General features: G+C 44.4%; 1 protein-coding gene across 1 annotated transcript in view; it reads right to left on the bottom strand.

Moving 5' to 3' along the window:
* Nucleotides 1-8746: 8746 nt before the first annotated feature.
* LOC119436395 (choline O-acetyltransferase) overlaps nucleotides 8747-16584 on the bottom strand; it is a 222309-nt gene continuing 214471 nt past the window's right edge. Inside the window, exons 9-10 of the mRNA XM_037703238.2 lie at nucleotides 15257-15391; nucleotides 8747-13063 (exon numbers count right to left, since the gene is read on the bottom strand). Coding sequence (XP_037559166.1) covers nucleotides 12824-13063; nucleotides 15257-15391 — 375 coding nt within the window. The 3' untranslated portion in view covers nucleotides 8747-12823. The remainder of the gene's footprint in view (nucleotides 13064-15256; nucleotides 15392-16584) is intronic.

Below are 16584 nucleotides of genomic sequence, written 5' to 3'. Positions count from 1 at the left end.
CATATGGCGTGAACTACCTTGTCCGTTAAGCCTGTACTATATGAAGATGCACACTCAAGTAAGTACTCTACTGAGTGCACATAAGGACATGTAAAAAGCAGCCCACCTCATGTGGCACATGTTCTGGACTGCGCTCATCAAGACGCCACTATAACTGTCAAAAGCGGGGCTCCATCCAAGTTACCCACCTGACTACCATCTGTGGAAATATGGTCCATACCATTGATTCCCGCTGGATTTCATTGAAGAGAACAAGCTATACATATGCAAGTACATGTATGTGACGTTTCACCCTTTCTATGCCGCAGAACAAGCTTCAAATAAAAGAAAGTGTTCCACTGGAGAAATACGGACTGTGACAAAGAAATTTGCTTTCAACTGTAGCGCGAATGAAATTTATAAGAATAACTTTTCTTTGTGGCTGAAAAACTAATGTGGCATAGCCAGCTGGGTCGTACGCTCGATGTTTCCTTCATCGTAACGTCAGCGAAAATATTACCACTACGTAATTACACTATACTATCACGTCTGGGCAAAATTATTGCAATAGATTCTTATATAAATAATATAAGTGTGTTCATGCAAGGAAATGTGTCAGTTATTAGCTTAAGTTTTCTTGCGCGTTCGGGCTTGTGTATGTGTGTGTAAGCGCTTTAGTGCAAATGTTCTTTTTCTGAAGAAAGAGAAAAACAGTAAACTACTCAGTGCGCAATTGTATACGCATTAATAACATTGTAAATGCTTATAAATGCATATTATATGTATATTAAATGCATAATAAATGCCACATTATTTTGTATTCACATTTGGAAGCCGTGCCGCGCGCACTAAGCGGGCAACGGAGGACAATCATAAAGATTGCACAATCGGCGTGGCCTCCATAGTATTGTACCCACGTTCACAGGGAATAAATTGCTTCTTACGTTTCAGAAGTTTTCATCTCTGTGAACTTAATCCGGTCAGAAATGACGAAAAAGGAAAAAAAAGAAGAAGCGCGAACTTGGGAAAAGTGGGGAGGAGAAGAGTCTAATACATAAGAAACTTCGTACACTTGGTTGGTTGGTGAGGCTGTATCTTTTTTTTTTCTTTTTTTAAATGCAATAATTATCAGTGGCTCTGTGTTGTTGGTAAGGGGCTGCCACGTTTTGACCGCGCTGCTTAGTATTTGCCATCTGTGAGTTGTGTTATACATTGTCGCTGTAAGCAAAAGCAAAGAGAGAGTCTGAGGGGGAAAAAAAAACGAACACAGACACAGAAAGCATTTGCTCAGCAGTACACTCAAGAGACACCTACTGTCCTTGTCGAAAGTTCTCAGGCCACTACACGCGAGTGCGTTCTCCGGGTCAGCGCATGGTGAGGCTCGTGTTTTGCCTCGAGCCAATGCAGATGATGGCCATCGAATGAACAGGGCTCATATTTTGTTTCATCAAACAATCTATTGTGCAAAGGCCAGCGACGAACTCTGGCAAAATATACAATGAATGAATGAATGAATGAATGAATGAATGAATGAATGAATCAATCAATCAATCAATCAATCAATCAATCAATCAATCAATCAATCAATCAATCAATCAATCAATTAATCAATCAAATAATCAGACAATCAATCAATCACCGGGGAGCACATGAGCGGACAACCCGCCAACGAGTACCAGCGTTTTCTGCTCTGACCGCACCCATGTATTAGCCTGGAAGTTTACGGCAGGATGGCACACATCATTCATGGCTCATAACCGACTACGCCAAGAACACAACTCTTGCGCGGCATGAGTGATCACGGCAGTTTTGATAATAGCGCTGAGCGCGTTACACACGCTTTCACTAGTAGTGGTTGGCACACGAGACCACACCGAATAAAAATAGCGATAATATTAATAATAATAATAATGACAAAAAATAAGCGAGGAAACAATGCAAATGACACAACGTACGCGCTGCTCATTCGGCAGAACTCGTTTGTACTAGTATAATTAACTCGCTACGTACGTGGTAAATGCAGAGTTGTCAGCACTGCACACTGATGACAGAGAAAGAGAGAGAGAGAGCGCGAAATATAGCGCGAAACCACATTTTTATAACACCGCTGTCTAACAGCCAACACGGAGAAAATTTTCAACAACGACAACACATCTTTTTTTTTTATCTCGCTCAAAACTTCAGCAAAACAACTGGCTAACGTTATAGTTTGCTATGTATACTAGTAGCAGCACTTTTTCGGTGCCACTGTGGTCAACTTCCAAACACGAGGAACAAACAGATCGGTTACTACGTACATAGATAGTGAATCACAATGCCTTGCACCTCTTGCAACGAATGATGACGATTTTCCCATAAAACACACGGAAAACGATATACTCACACGCATATGGGAAATGACATCGAGATATTCGATATGTCATGATAGCTCTTATACGTTGGTGCACATGAAACTGTGATCAGCCGAGGGATAAAAGAAAAGCCATACACAGACAGGTAAAATAAAGTGTACTTGTGGGGTTGACTGAGGACAAAAACACGTACACAATGTCTTTATGAGTTACAACAGCAAGATCTATGCTGCCGACGCTTCGGCTGTGATAAGCAGACATTGATGGCATGAAGCTGTTTTGCAAATACACGAGAGGCACCCACACTACAAAACACAACAGAAGTTCTTAAAGTGGGACTCGTATTCCAGAATGCCGCCCGTATCCTAGGAAACAGTTCGTAAGCCGTTCTTGCAAGGTCAGTTCGCGAAAGGGCGTGGACACCAGACAAAGGACGACCGAAGAAACCAAACACACAGAGTGCCGACTTCCAACTGAAAAAAAAAATCACTAACAACTCAGTTTGTTGTGATTACAATTGTCTGAGATTTAGGTTTTTCATCCTGTACAATACATGCCTATTAGTATGGGTTTTCCGTGCCAATGAATCATTTGGAAGTCAGTGCTCTGCATGTCTTGTTTTTGTGGTCGTCACTTGTCTAATGCGTTCTAATTTACCTACCATGCAAGACCAATTAGCCGAATTTCTGTTTTGATGAAGATGCCAGGCAAACGTTATAATGAACGAAGGGATATAACAATTAGCTGGCTTGACATGGAAAATATAGAAAGTGGCGAATATCACTGCATATTACGCTAATAGTATGGTACTTGGCTGAGAACCCCTGCAGAAGCGTAGACGAGGTAAAATATTTTTACAAGTACTATATATTTCACACTGTAAAAGTGATAGTAATTGAAGTATTTTATGCATTTCGACCAAATCCAGTTTCAGCCCCGGGTGACCGTCTAAAGAAATAAGCCGTAATACCAATTTGCACGAATGTTTTTAAATGAGGGGAATGGGCCGCCTGAGAACGTTGAGCCTGATAGCTCAATTTATTCTGCAGCCTGTGTGACCAGCACAAGAATTGTACAATTGCATTTATGGTACGTAAATTTATTTTATAATGGCTTTCTGAATACGAGCCCACTCATTCAGCTGCTTTGTGAAGCTGTGTGAAGAAGGACACCACTACACATTTAAGAAAAAAAAAAAAAAAACTGAAAAAGAAAAAAAAAAGGTGATAGGATCATTAGTATCTGCTTAAGGGGGGGTTACACAGATGTGTAGACTGAGCATTTCTGTGGGTATTTTTTTTTTCTTTGTCATACGCACATGCACAGGGGTTTGTGTCAACATTCTCGGACCGTTCGTAAGCGGTCAAAGGTACTACACTGAAACAAAAGAAACCGAGTGAAGAAAAAAAAATTGTTCCACCAACGTGGCACTACGGAAAGATACCGCACGATGAAATTTATGCTTTAACTACGGAACTGTAGCCGAAGTAAAAAAAAGTGCAGCTTACGACGCCATGAAGTGCTAAGTGTAAAGAACGACGACGTCCAATGAACTCCCATCAAGCCACCGAATATAGCCGTAAGTTGTTCCGTGATCACAACACTGTTTCGCGTCGATGTGAAATGTAATGACATGCAAGGGGTCTGTAATGTTTGTAAAATTGCAAACAAAAGCGACCAACAGTGGAAATACAGAGCGCCGAAACTTGACCTTTGCGCACTCTCCAAGATAACTTTTACGACGACTACTCCTGGAAATCACTCTTTTATATTCACTATTTGCTGCTGGTTAGTGCAACCCTGAGATTATACCTCCCAACCCACCCCAGCACCATTCGTAACCTTGGGCGCGGAGGGTGAATGCGCACAACGTCTTTGCACCCTTACGGTCACTGCGAGGTAACGCAAGTCTCAAGAAACGCTTAATCGGAAAAGTAAGCAGGGCTTGTTTCTTTCGCGTCATAAATATAATGCGCACTGAGGCATTTCTGAGACAAAGTTAGCGAGGAATGTTGGTACGTATATGATATACAGGGATCAAAGCTAAGAGATAATGAAGCCAACGAAAGCACTGGGGAAATTAACTGCATAAATAATAATATATACTCCTAATAAAGAAGCAGGGAGAAGAAGTGGAAGAGAAGAAAATTTTGTCACCGGTGGGAGCCGAACCCGCAACTTTCGTATCACACGTGCGATACGCTACTAATCGAACTACGGCGTTAAGTACATGTATCCGTAACCTAGCCCTGGGAGCCAGCCTGCGAAGAGAATCACACGCGTCATGCGGAGGTCGCGGGTTCGGCTCCCGCCAGTGGGTGAAGTTGTCTCTTCTTCCGCTTACATTTTCCTTGTTGATTTATGACGAGTACGAAGTTTATTATAAAGGGAACCGATATTCTCCCAGAGAAGCACGCGTAGAGCGCACCTTTCTTGGCGATCGTCTCACAATAGCTTCGAAGGTTGAGACGCGCGCTTGCTGCGTGTAGTTTCGGGCCATTTTCTGGCGCTGCCGGTGGGGAAAGTGAATGGCAGAGGTGATGACAGACTGTGGAAGGAGGCGTAGCAGCTGACTTCAATCTAGGACGAAGCGACAATACCGACGGCAGCAGCGATGAATGTGCAAATAGTTCGCACCAAGATGTTTTAACAAACTCATCGATGAAGCAACCTGATGCTGGCACGGGCAGACAGACTATACGCACAATCGTTCTTTTTTTTGCCTCTCCGCTCAAAACGATGAAGGAAACCTACAATAGATTTTGCAGTCTTCAACAGGTTTTTCACGTCAAGACACTCCGACTACATTTCACGACGACTACGGCAGAGAAGTACGTACCGTAAGGGGACTCATTTGAAAGTCACTTGCTAGATCTACACTATATCTCGAAGCTCGTCTCACCTAGAAAACTTACACCAGCCACCCAAACGACAGCAAAATTGACCGCATGCATACAATTATTAGGCAGACTATAGCATAATCGCTAACAGCAAACGTTTTCTCCTGAGATGGGACTAGTTCTACCACGAAACCCAACATAAGAAAGTGTAGAGCCCCATGCAAGAGCCAGTTTAGCGTCAAGACAGCCGTAAACGCTTTGAGAAGAACACGGTTCAATAAATAAATTTGCAACTAGTCGGAATAAAAAAAAAAACACAGAAATAAAGGGTACTTTTTGGCGAACGTTGTTTTGCTTCAGGTTTGTTCAACACCGTGACATAAAGCTACGCGGAAGAAACATATAACTATTTTGCTCTTGGAGACGTTTAAATAACGATGCAGATGGTTGGCGTGGTAGAATATTAAGTAGTCATGTGATTGTCATTGCACATTTTAAAGCTAGGAAATGCTGCGTCTTGAGCGTGCAGCTTCGCCCATGCATTCGCTGCGCTCTTCGAGATGGTTGAATTCTCGAGCTGGCGTCGTCGGTGAATGCTCGTTTCAATGCCCACAAATCCTCCCAGCTTACAGAGTTGACACAAAGATGACAAAAAAGAATTCGCGCGAAAAAAATAAGAGGAAATAAATAACAAAAATGGGACAGTAAAAAAACAAGGACACCCTGGCTATGCTTCTTGAGTTGCGGATGGATACGAGTGAACCTGCTATCAGTTGGTCCTATCACAAAATACAGTAAGCAGAATTTACGAAACCATTATTATTTTCTGGCTTTGTTTTTACTGTTTAAAACACGTGGGAGAAAGTAAACTCGTTCCCACTTGAAAGATAAATGAACAGAAAGCTTTGTGGATTTTTGTTGTATATGTCTGGTAATTAAAAGGCTGCTACGGAAACATGACAGCACAAGTCAGTCCACGACAGCATAGTCTATATACGAGTGCTAGATTCTCTTCACACCGACTAACTAGCGATCTGAACAAAAGCGACAAATGTACACGAGGTTGTACAAACGGGCTCGGACTGCACAGCACTGGTGTTTTCTTTACTGAGGTTTATTTCGCCTAAGGCTTGTTTCTGACCAAAGCTGCTCTTGGTTGTGTCGCCTTTAGCTCCGGAAACGACCTTCTCTTTAGCACCTTGCGTCTCGACGGAACTTCATGGTCAGTACAAAACGCTTTGGCTTTGACTCTCAGTAATCACGCAATATACAGGGTGTCCCAACTAACATTAGCCAAGCTGCTCAACGAAAAAAAAATAAAGATTAAAAATACACTTTGCAAGACACGATTTGAAGACCTACGGTGTTCAATTGTCAGGCCTCTGACAACCGAACACCGTAGGTTTTTAATTGTATCTTGTTTCGTGTTTTTGAAATCTTTTCTTTCTCATTGAGCAGCTTGGCCAACGTTAGCTGGGCCAGACGGTATAAAGGGCTCATGCATGACACATCTTATGTATATCAGCTATCAGTAACACGACTCTTGTGTGCAGCGAGGGATTCCTGCATGTTAAGCGCTGCCCTATTAGGGTATATTCTTTACTACTCTTATCCGGTTTCTCAAACTAAACGACTCTGGCGTTAAGAGCTTTCAGAGCAAGTATCGAATTACTTTCACAGATCTTGGGCATCCATAGCATGCGTCGTACGCCTGGTAGGTTCGTGCTGTCAGTCGCCGGTCTCAAATTCGCGTCTCTGAATGTTTGGGCGTTAGCCGAGGTTTACTCTCACATGCTCTTATTACATCTGATTTGTATCTTTTAAAAATTCAATTGGATATTCAAAGTCAATTTTTATTCAAATATTCATAAAAATTTTATTCAAAATTCATAAAAACGCGCGTGTAAAATACGCGAGTCTTTCCTTAACAAAGTGTTGGATGCTAATGTAGCCCTAAGCGTACGAATTCTTTGTTCACCGTTGAGTGGCAAAGAATAAGTAAGCGCAAACACTAATTTGTAAAAGAAGGAGACGATCGCCTGTGATTTACGTTTTTGCTTTAGAGGGTTACGTGACCATGAGGCCTAAGCCCAATTTCTGGTTCGTGGTCTGGTTTACCCTTTCCTTATCTTAGCATAATTCGGCTGCACTGCGTGTCGAATAATCAGTTCTTACATTGACCAACTCGGTGATGATAGTTGTTGTGTCATAATGACTTTACGGGTTGTCATTGTGTTTTGTAGGTTGAATGGCGCCTATGTGCAGCGCTCTCGCTGTAAAGTTCTGTCGGTGAAAACAGTTGTTACAGAGCATGCTCCTGCGTAAGGGTTACGCTCACATTGCGTATTTCATTTTCATGTTGTCCCGATATACTTTTGCGTGTCTTAAATATTATTTGAAAAAAGCTCTTCAAATCTCTCGAAGGCTTGCCCTTGAGTAGCAAATATAGTCCGGAAATTACCAATTATTCTTGAATATATGATACGACCCCGTCTTGAAGGCTCCTGAACTGAAAGTTGTGTGATTTGTCTGTGTGAAAGAGGTTAGTCTCTTTGGTCTTAGTTACCGGTAACTAACACATTAGCTATTCCTTGTGCAGCGCCCGTTTATTGTGCTTATTTTCAAAATGCAAATATCACATTCGTACACGCACTTTATTTTTTACTTCTTACTTTTTTTTTACTGATTGATGTCTTCTGCTAACCTTCTTGCACCATTCAAAACTATTTATCCCAATATGTGCAAGCACAATACACAGCATCGACGGATAAGAATGCCTTCTTTGGACGACAATAACTACGCAGATAGACTTTCCCTTTTTCCCCCTTTTTCGAGTGCTGTAGAGTGCGTAGCTGCGCGAAGTTTTTCCCGTACCAAAGCAACTTCTCAGAGCGATACAACCAATCTAGCTATTCCCCGCTGTTCTAAAGAAATTTTTAAGAATTCCCCCATTCTTACCTCTTGCTCGCCGAGTCATTCTGACCGTCAATTTTCCTTTACAATTTTCCATGCCCTCTTCCTTGTTTTTTTTTTTTTTTATGCATGCTTAGTTTGCGAGGTGAGTTGGAAGCGAAGCGTAGTGAAGCCGCATGGGTGCGGACTATCCCCGTTCCAGCTGATATGAATTTCTTGCTGCTCACGGTTGAACACACAATGAGCCGTATACTACCGCCTACACTAAGAAATATATAGACGAAGCTATTAGCTCCTCGTTTGAAGCTAGCAAGCCTACTGCCCAAAACCCGTTTTTGCTTTTTGTTTTATTTTTCATTCCCCTTTTTGAGTCGTGCGTACTCGCAGTTCGAAGCTGCGAAAATTTCTAAAGTATTTGTTAACAACATCAGCGCTCAAATTGAACCACTCATGAAGGTTGAGTGGCCGACAACGACATCTGGGACGATCACTTTGCGAACCACACGATGAGCTGTGAGAAATATGCGGTTCATAAATAAATAAATATAAATTGTGCTTATCTATCAACATGTGGCAACCAACTCTACGCCGTGTGAATTTTAGATACAATCCATGTTTTATTGCAGTGAAATCCCCCCCCCCCCTCCCCCCCTTTGGTGATGATGACGAATGTTCTCATATAAACGTGCCAATCTTTATTAAGCGGTAAGCGGCATTGTAGGCTAGCTGTGGATCAAGGAGGAGCACTGATATGTGTGAGGAGGAGCGCTATCGGCAGCCATCTTGTGGGTGCACTCGTGTATCTGGCGATCGAGCCCACACAATTCTGCAACTCCAGATTGCCGTGTGAGCAGCTCGCTTCCGAAATGAAAGCTCTTCGCACAATTTTCAGCACATCAGAACTCCAAGTGCACTGTCTATTCACACACGTGCTGGTATGCCATTACAAAGAACGATTTTGCGTAAAAGATAAAAAAAAGAAGAATTGTCATGCATATATTGTATTCGTCTTGCTTCAGTTATTTCTTTGCTTTCACATCTGGTATACCTTTCTTTAGTTCCTCAACAGATTAGTATTCCCCCCCCCCCCCTTTTTTTTTTCTCGCCTCCTCCGTCACAAATTTTAGGTCTGCGTGGACATAGAAGGTGCGCACGGAATCTTGAAATATGAATTAAGATAGCTGGCTGTAATGCCACAATCTTGTGATTGTCTTACCATTTAGGGGTTGTTTTGTCTTCTAGTCAATGAGTGTTGTTGTACGAGTCTCGTTTAATAGCTTCATTCTATGGTTGAGATGTGACCGCGATGTCCAGCAATGCCCTATCTGTTATTTTCTTTTCGGCAGTGTTGCCCACGGCTTACGAGGTACGTGGGGCAAAGCACAGTCGGCGTTGCCTCTGGCGCATTCACACAGACCAGATCTGACCATTACGGAGAAGCCGTTTATGAGGTGGTATGTATGACACTGCATGTAGAACAACAACGTGGCGAATAGATTTACTTTTCGGAGTTCTGACGCGGATTAGATAGCTATTCCGTCCCCGTTGCTCATAGAGTATCACTATAGTATATACACGTTGCTTCGTTTACTATTCCTCTTCAACAGCTATGAAAATAATAACATACCATTGCGAGCCGCTTTAATTACTAAGAAGCAGAAGAATTGAAAGGAAACGACCGTCCTCACATGTGATGCCTTGAGGCTACACAGCAAGGCGATACTTGAGACAGTTTGGACAGGTGCCAGATAGTGAGCAAATAAATAAATGCGAATGCCTGCGGGGTTAATTATCTCTTTTTCAGCTAAAATCGTCTCACTTTTGCTATAGGACGAGTTTGCTATAGGAGAAAAAAATGGCTCCAGAGACTTTTGGACTACGAAAAATAAAATACCGCCACAGTTCCTCTATGCGATAAGGAACTGCAATTTAATGCTTCGAACGAATGGGCAAGTAGCACAAAAAGTGAGAAAAAAAACTAAGAAAAAAGAATGCGTCTGGTGCTGTCTTAGGTAATTGTCTGTTTCACACCTGACGGCTGTGATATGTGAGCACATAAGCGTGCTGTATAAACTTCGGATATTTCCTTTTTTTGGAGCGTACTGCCCTAGGTATTGCTGCGCCTCTCACACAGAAGGGAGGTTTGCTTCCAACAAACTTTGGACTGCTTGCGAGTGATTTTATTCTGTCTAGATTCGTATTTATAGGTACGTTTCAAATAGAGACTGTGTCAGCTTACTCAGGAGCCGGGTGTTTTCAAAATGTGCAGCCCAGCTAAGTGGCTGAAAGAACGGCTTCCGAGGAAGGATATTCAAGGCGGATTAACGCTTGTGGATGCACTTCGGTACACGCATGCAAGACTTGTCAACTATAACGGGGTAAAAGTATCTCGAAACAAAGGATACAGAAACCAACAAGTCTGTCGTCGTGGACGAAGTAAATTTGAGAAATGACGCGTATATCAACCGGTGACGTCACTTCGCTGAAGTGGCGAGGAAACCACTAGGTCACAAGGAAAACACGGCGGACGCTTAACAACACTATCTCACAACCTCCCTGTATGATACGGGGAAACAAATAACAAGCAGTACGCAAACTGTCACTTGGGAAGAAGCAACAAAGTAACGTATAGTTCAACAATAAACAACGACACCGCTTGTTCCATCACTATACGAGAATGGCTCGTCTAGTCGCTGCAGCTTCTTATTAAGGCTTGCCTGTGAAGTCATAAGGTCTGGACTCTACTTGTATGGTGGCGGTACTAGTCTCTCCGAGTAGGACATGCTGCTATGCTAGTGATTTTAATTTCTCTCGTACTGTTCTCTTTTTTTCTACACTTTTATTTTGCTTTTGTTCACACGTTGCACGCGCATGCCAGACGTGTGCAAGTTCCCGCCAGAGTGATACAAAGCCTGCAGCGCTTTCACAGGCAGTGATTAGAGCTCGCATTTTAAACACTTCAGTTACCTGCCATCGTTTTCTTTCTGAGAGTAGCAACTGCCCTCCAATATTTTTGTTCACAGCACCGTTTCGCGTATTCTGCTTTGCTCCACAGGAGTTGAGAGTAGCCGGTTTGTTAATGCAGCCGTTGTGCTAAATGTTCTCAGCAGCGAATACAGGTAGCTGCATGGCGGCCTCCATTCTCGCGGGAAGGTCGTTATCAAGGAGGCCGATTCCTCCAACAGTGAAGCATGCGAAGAACTCCCGCCAGTGGCCTGTCTGGCTTCTCCAGTTTGGCTTCGCCTTTGCAGCTGAACGACATAACCGAGTGACTTTTGCTCGGGCTTTTGAAGCTATGGGAACAGGTACACCAAACTGTTTCCTCTTTTGTGTGTTTCGAGACGTATGTATGCGTTCGTACTGGCTCGGAGGTCGCTATACACGTACTACCAACAACTCTTCCATTTTCCCCTCCCGCAGTTATACTCAGAATCCAAACCAGCTGCAAACACTAAAGCAAGCGAAACTTGCCACCCATACCTCCGTACATGGCCTGGAATAATGAAAGAACTAGCAGCACCGTAAGGACGACGAAGAAGGCGAGTGACGCAGTTGTGCTGTGCCAGCCGTCTTCGTACCCAGATTTACCACGCTGATAGTTCCATCACAAATCCGTGCCAACTTGTCCAGTTTTCTCATCTCGTAGTACGAAGCCTAAAAACAAGCTGCATGCTTCCACGCCAAAGCACACTCCGTGTTGATTTCGTTATCATCACGTTATTTGATGAAGTACAAAACGTTAAGCTCATTTTTGTTTCGCAAGAAGGAACCCTGCTTTGCGGTGTGAAGGGCGGGAGTGAGTGTATTCGTGGCTCCTATAGAACCCTTTTTCACGTAAAGTTGCCTTCGCAAGGAAACGCACACTTCGCTAGTCACAAGAAATATGCATGCGCAACCCTCGTTTTATGAAAAGGGCACTTTGCATCTCTGTGCCAGTGGCACCGCTGCTTAGTGCCCTCGTGGGTAGGCTACATAATTAAACTCTTGATTGGTCGAGTGTAAGAGCGTGGCGCGAAAGGTGTTACAGGCTACCCACACGCATGGCGAGTGGGATAGCCACAAGCTGCGTGGCAGATAGCATGCACCAGGATGCGGTCCCATTTTGTGAACGAGCGACTTCAACGTATACGCTACAGGACCAAAATGAACACGAGCAGTTTATATGAACGAGGACGCATGTCACATCGTGTTTCTACGGTCATCTACTATATAAGCAACTGGCATGATTCAGATTTTGACGTGAAGAGGCCATTTCGAACGCAGTTGCAGTAACCAGAATCGATATAATTTCACACAACGTGCCATTTGCGTTCCAAACCACCACTTCGCGTTTCATTTCAGCCTTGTAGAATAATACTGTCGCTTATGTAACGGATGAAAAGATCACTCGAAAGAGTCGCATCTGACGACAGCACGAAGCGGACGCACTTTTTTTATACTTCTTTTGTTAAAAAAAAAAAAAAAAACGAGAGCCCTTGATGTTGCATGGGTGGGGCGAAATGACAAATGACTCAACTTAGCGAACACTCGTCACTTCCAGCGATTTTCGAGGTTTAAATTGTATGAGCGACAGACGGTATATTGGGGTCGTATAGGACGCTCTAAGAAAGGGCGAATGCCTTGGCGAACCTCGCCAACGTGGATCGTAGTACAAACCATGTGTTATGCGTGCCATCGGGGGCTGGGGCAGAGAAGAAGGCGGAACGGTATAAGACATTCGTTGCCCACGGGCAGCGCGCACTAACTGCGCGCCGGAGGCGGCGCCATGTTGAGCTGCGTTGCCCGCTTGAGGCAGAGCTCTCGCATCTGCAGCAAGCTGCCCTCGAGGCTGAGGGCGAAGAAGTCGGACGACGTCTCCGGAGAGCTGAAGAAGGAGGAGACGCAGTACGAGACCTGGTCGGCGCCGATGTTGTAGGCGCAGCCGTAGCCGTCCGGCACCACGGCGCCGTAGCCCACCAGGATGGCCTTGTCCGTGGCCAGCTTCAGCACCAACAGCACCGAGAACGGAAGCACATGATGAGAACAGTCTTGACACATCGACGTGCCAAGTCTGAGGTGAAGGCGCGACTATCGAACTTGCATGCACATTATAAAAGCTCAGACTGAGGAGTGTGCGGTCGGGCTGGTTGGTGAAACATTAGAAGAGGGACGCATGCACACAGCGGCATTCGCCTTGTCAGTGCTTAGCTGTGTCAATTCGTGCCCCTCTTCTAATAACCAGAGTGAGTGCGTCGTCGTCGGAAGTGCTTGGTCGTTGGGGCAGCGAAGGTGGCGGGGGGAGCAGTCATTAAGGCGGCCACTGGGCTGTCTGGCTGAATATCTGCGGTGGAAGTCACCTCGAAGTATCCAGGGGAAGCGACTACTGCCCTTGTCCCAGTTCACTTCTGACGCCACTGACGGAAGGCCTAGTTTGGATTGCTATTTTACATACGATGAAGAGCATTGATCGACCCAACGCCACGTCCTTCTTTTTGTGTTCGTTCCCATGGTCCGAAATCCCATTTTTTACCATGCGTTATGCGTGCATAAGAACGACTCTGCAAACTTACTCTCATTGTCAGAAATTACACATTCCCAGCGCGTTACGTAGGTTACGGAAGTTGGCGTTGATCCAATGAGTAGGAGCGAAATGTTTTGCTCGGTACAAGCCGTCTGTAATGTGCTTTGTCGTATCTAATTAGTACAGGTGAGAAATCCTAGTTATATCAAAGTTTGAAAGCCTTGAACAAGTATATAATGTACGCGTATGTTGCACATGTATAAGGAACCAACATAACTGATTTTTATATATCATTAATGGCGTGAAATTTATAACACGTGGTTAGGCTGCAGTGCACTCAACAATATGCATGTGCTGAGACCCTTGTGTACGCAAGAGAGTGGCTACTGTAGGTTGCGTGTCACACAAGGACCCCCGAAAAATGAATATTGAAAAAAAAAAATCGAGCCATGCAGTCACATCCAGAGCTATCCTGTCAATGCCCGGTTCTCTGCACCTATTATTTAAAAGCGTTTAGCTTTTTTTAGGAACTAACCCGAATTTTCTTGTGACTGTCAACAGTTTTCGTTAGCCGATCCCGAAGCCAGTGCAGCCTAACACACCGGTAAAAATGCGGTAGTACCAGTATTACCGGTGGTACTGATGGTGCCACTGGTGCAACGGTACCACCGTGTGGGGGTACCGGTGGTAAGGGGAGCGTTCTCGCTTTCTTGCCTCGTGACAGCTAGCGTTTTGAGACGTTGTAATTTGAGATGCTGCTCCTCTGGTCGCCGACGCTGCGACCAGAAGCAGTCGCAGACGTTACACGGGGTTCCGAACTGCTCCTCGAGGAAGTGACGCTCGAAGTACCTATTGGCTCCCGTGTACGGATAAGGCACGGAGGTAAGGGGAGCGCCACCCATAACACGCAGTGCAACATAGTGCCGCAAATAACCACCTCCAAAAGCATGCTAGCCGCATTCCTGGATACCAACTGGTGTTGGTCCTTCATAATTGTTTTTGTGAGTTGCTGTTATGCGATAATTTACTTTTTCAAGGTGTTTCGCATAGAGATTGAGCAACGCACTAATTGCGTCGCAAATAGTAGAATGGTATTCTTAGAAAATTTTCAAACAATACATTTCGAATACATGTATCCGTTGTCTTGCGGAGCTGGGCGCCCTGGTCTTCCTGGGTGCCTCTCTCGACCCATCACTGATTTTTGTTTTTCTTTTTTTGTTGTTACTTTGCGATTGCCTAAATTATTTGCTGTGCTTGAATTTACTATCGTAAAGTACTACTCGGTCGAACACCACGCGGACGATACATTCAAATTGACACTAAATTACAACATCTCCATGCGATAGGAAACATGTATTTACGTTTAACTGGATTGAAGAGTTCCCTGAGTTTCGTAGAAGTGAGTTCAAGTGAGCCTTTACTGTGTCTGTGCATGCTTTTCTTTCACTACTGGGAAGTTCCTGGCCTTTCAGCCTCGCACATAGTTTGAAAGCCCTATCACGATAAACCGCATGAAGGGACGCCACGGTTGAAGTGCGCTAATCGGTTCATCGTGGATAAAGGGGATACCGAGAGCAATCCAATAGCTGGTGGCGGCTTCTAAATTTACATCGTGCGTAACAAGCATTGCAGTCCGGTGACGCACAACTATCGGCGCGTGCTTGGTCTCATACCTGGCTCGTGGACAGCCTGAAGTGGAGGAAGTCGGCGTACGACTTGTCGTTGAAGATGGGCGCCGGCGTTTCATGCAGCCTGGCCATTTCCCGTAGTCCCAGTAAGTGGTTGTCTGGTCCTTCGCCGTTCACCGTCTGCGGCGAGTTCAGCGCGCGACCGCCATTATGAAACACCTTTGACCCATGTCACATAAATTAACGTGTACAGCAATATACGCGAGCAGAAACCAGCCTTAGTTTAGTCGTGATTGTGGGGCCATCTGAAAATTGTTCGGTCAGGCAGCAAATCTAGATCTACTTCACTATATAATGGTATAGGCAGATGTAAGCACTAGGCCACGGGAAAGCTGTACTTGACCCTCTTATCTTCATTAAAACTTCTTTTTTTTGTGCGCCTTTCTTGTGCGTCATACAGACTTGAAATTTTTACCGCAGGTAGCCTCAGAGTTTTTAATCTCGATCAACGTTTGACAACATCTGCGCGAGTACATGAGAAACGTGTAGCAATTTTAGGCAAAAATATTATCTCCAAAGATAGCATCCCAATTTCGGGAGTGTGTAAACAGTGAAGGTAGCAGCGTAATTGAACCTCGTAGTCTCAGAAAATTAATCCCGGTTCGAGGTAAAAACCTGGATCAGTCTTAATCTTCAAGAACGAGGTTTTACTGCAGCAGTTGCGCTCACGGCATAACATCCCTGTTTACTGGCTTTGCATATACATTGACACCAATAATGCTGCGCTAATTTGGATATATAAGCGACCAAGTCTATGATGCGCCACACCAAGGCTAAAAACAGTTGGTAAAGACGTTGTGGAGCCACCCCAAAGATTACGTGAAAAACCAGTCTCCTAGAAACATGAAAACAGTGACCTAAAACGTTCTTTAGGAAGATTATACACAGATGAAGAGGTGTTTGCTTTTGGCAAAACGCTTGAGAGAGAGAGAGAAAAAGATTTATTTAGACCATCGAGATCGTTGATCTTGAGGACGAGTGGGTGGTGTCCTCATTCCAGGACTCCACTGGCCATGGCTGCTCGACGTACTTGCTGGACGAGAGCTTCTTGTCCCGCCAGGGTATCGCCGGTCAGCTGTACCTCCCACCGCTCAAATGACGTGTTAGGCGTCTTTAAATGTTCAGGTTTGCCCCCGCACCCCCGCGAGATGTGAAAGAGTGTAGGGCGTGTGTCGCCGCACCAGGGGAAAATGCCGGGATATGTTTGTGGGTATATTTTACTGTATCTGTGTAGGTTTGGGAATGTGTTTGTTTGGATAAGTCTGAGGGCTATTGCCTCTTCAGTGCTGAGCTTTTTGTGAGGGGGTGGATAA

Source organism: Dermacentor silvarum, chromosome 1 (assembly GCF_013339745.2).
Source record: "Dermacentor silvarum isolate Dsil-2018 chromosome 1, BIME_Dsil_1.4, whole genome shotgun sequence".
Classification (NCBI taxonomy): domain Eukaryota; kingdom Metazoa; phylum Arthropoda; class Arachnida; order Ixodida; family Ixodidae; genus Dermacentor; species Dermacentor silvarum.
The sequence above is the reverse complement of the archived record's forward strand: the minus strand, read 5'-3'. Positions and strand labels throughout refer to the sequence as shown.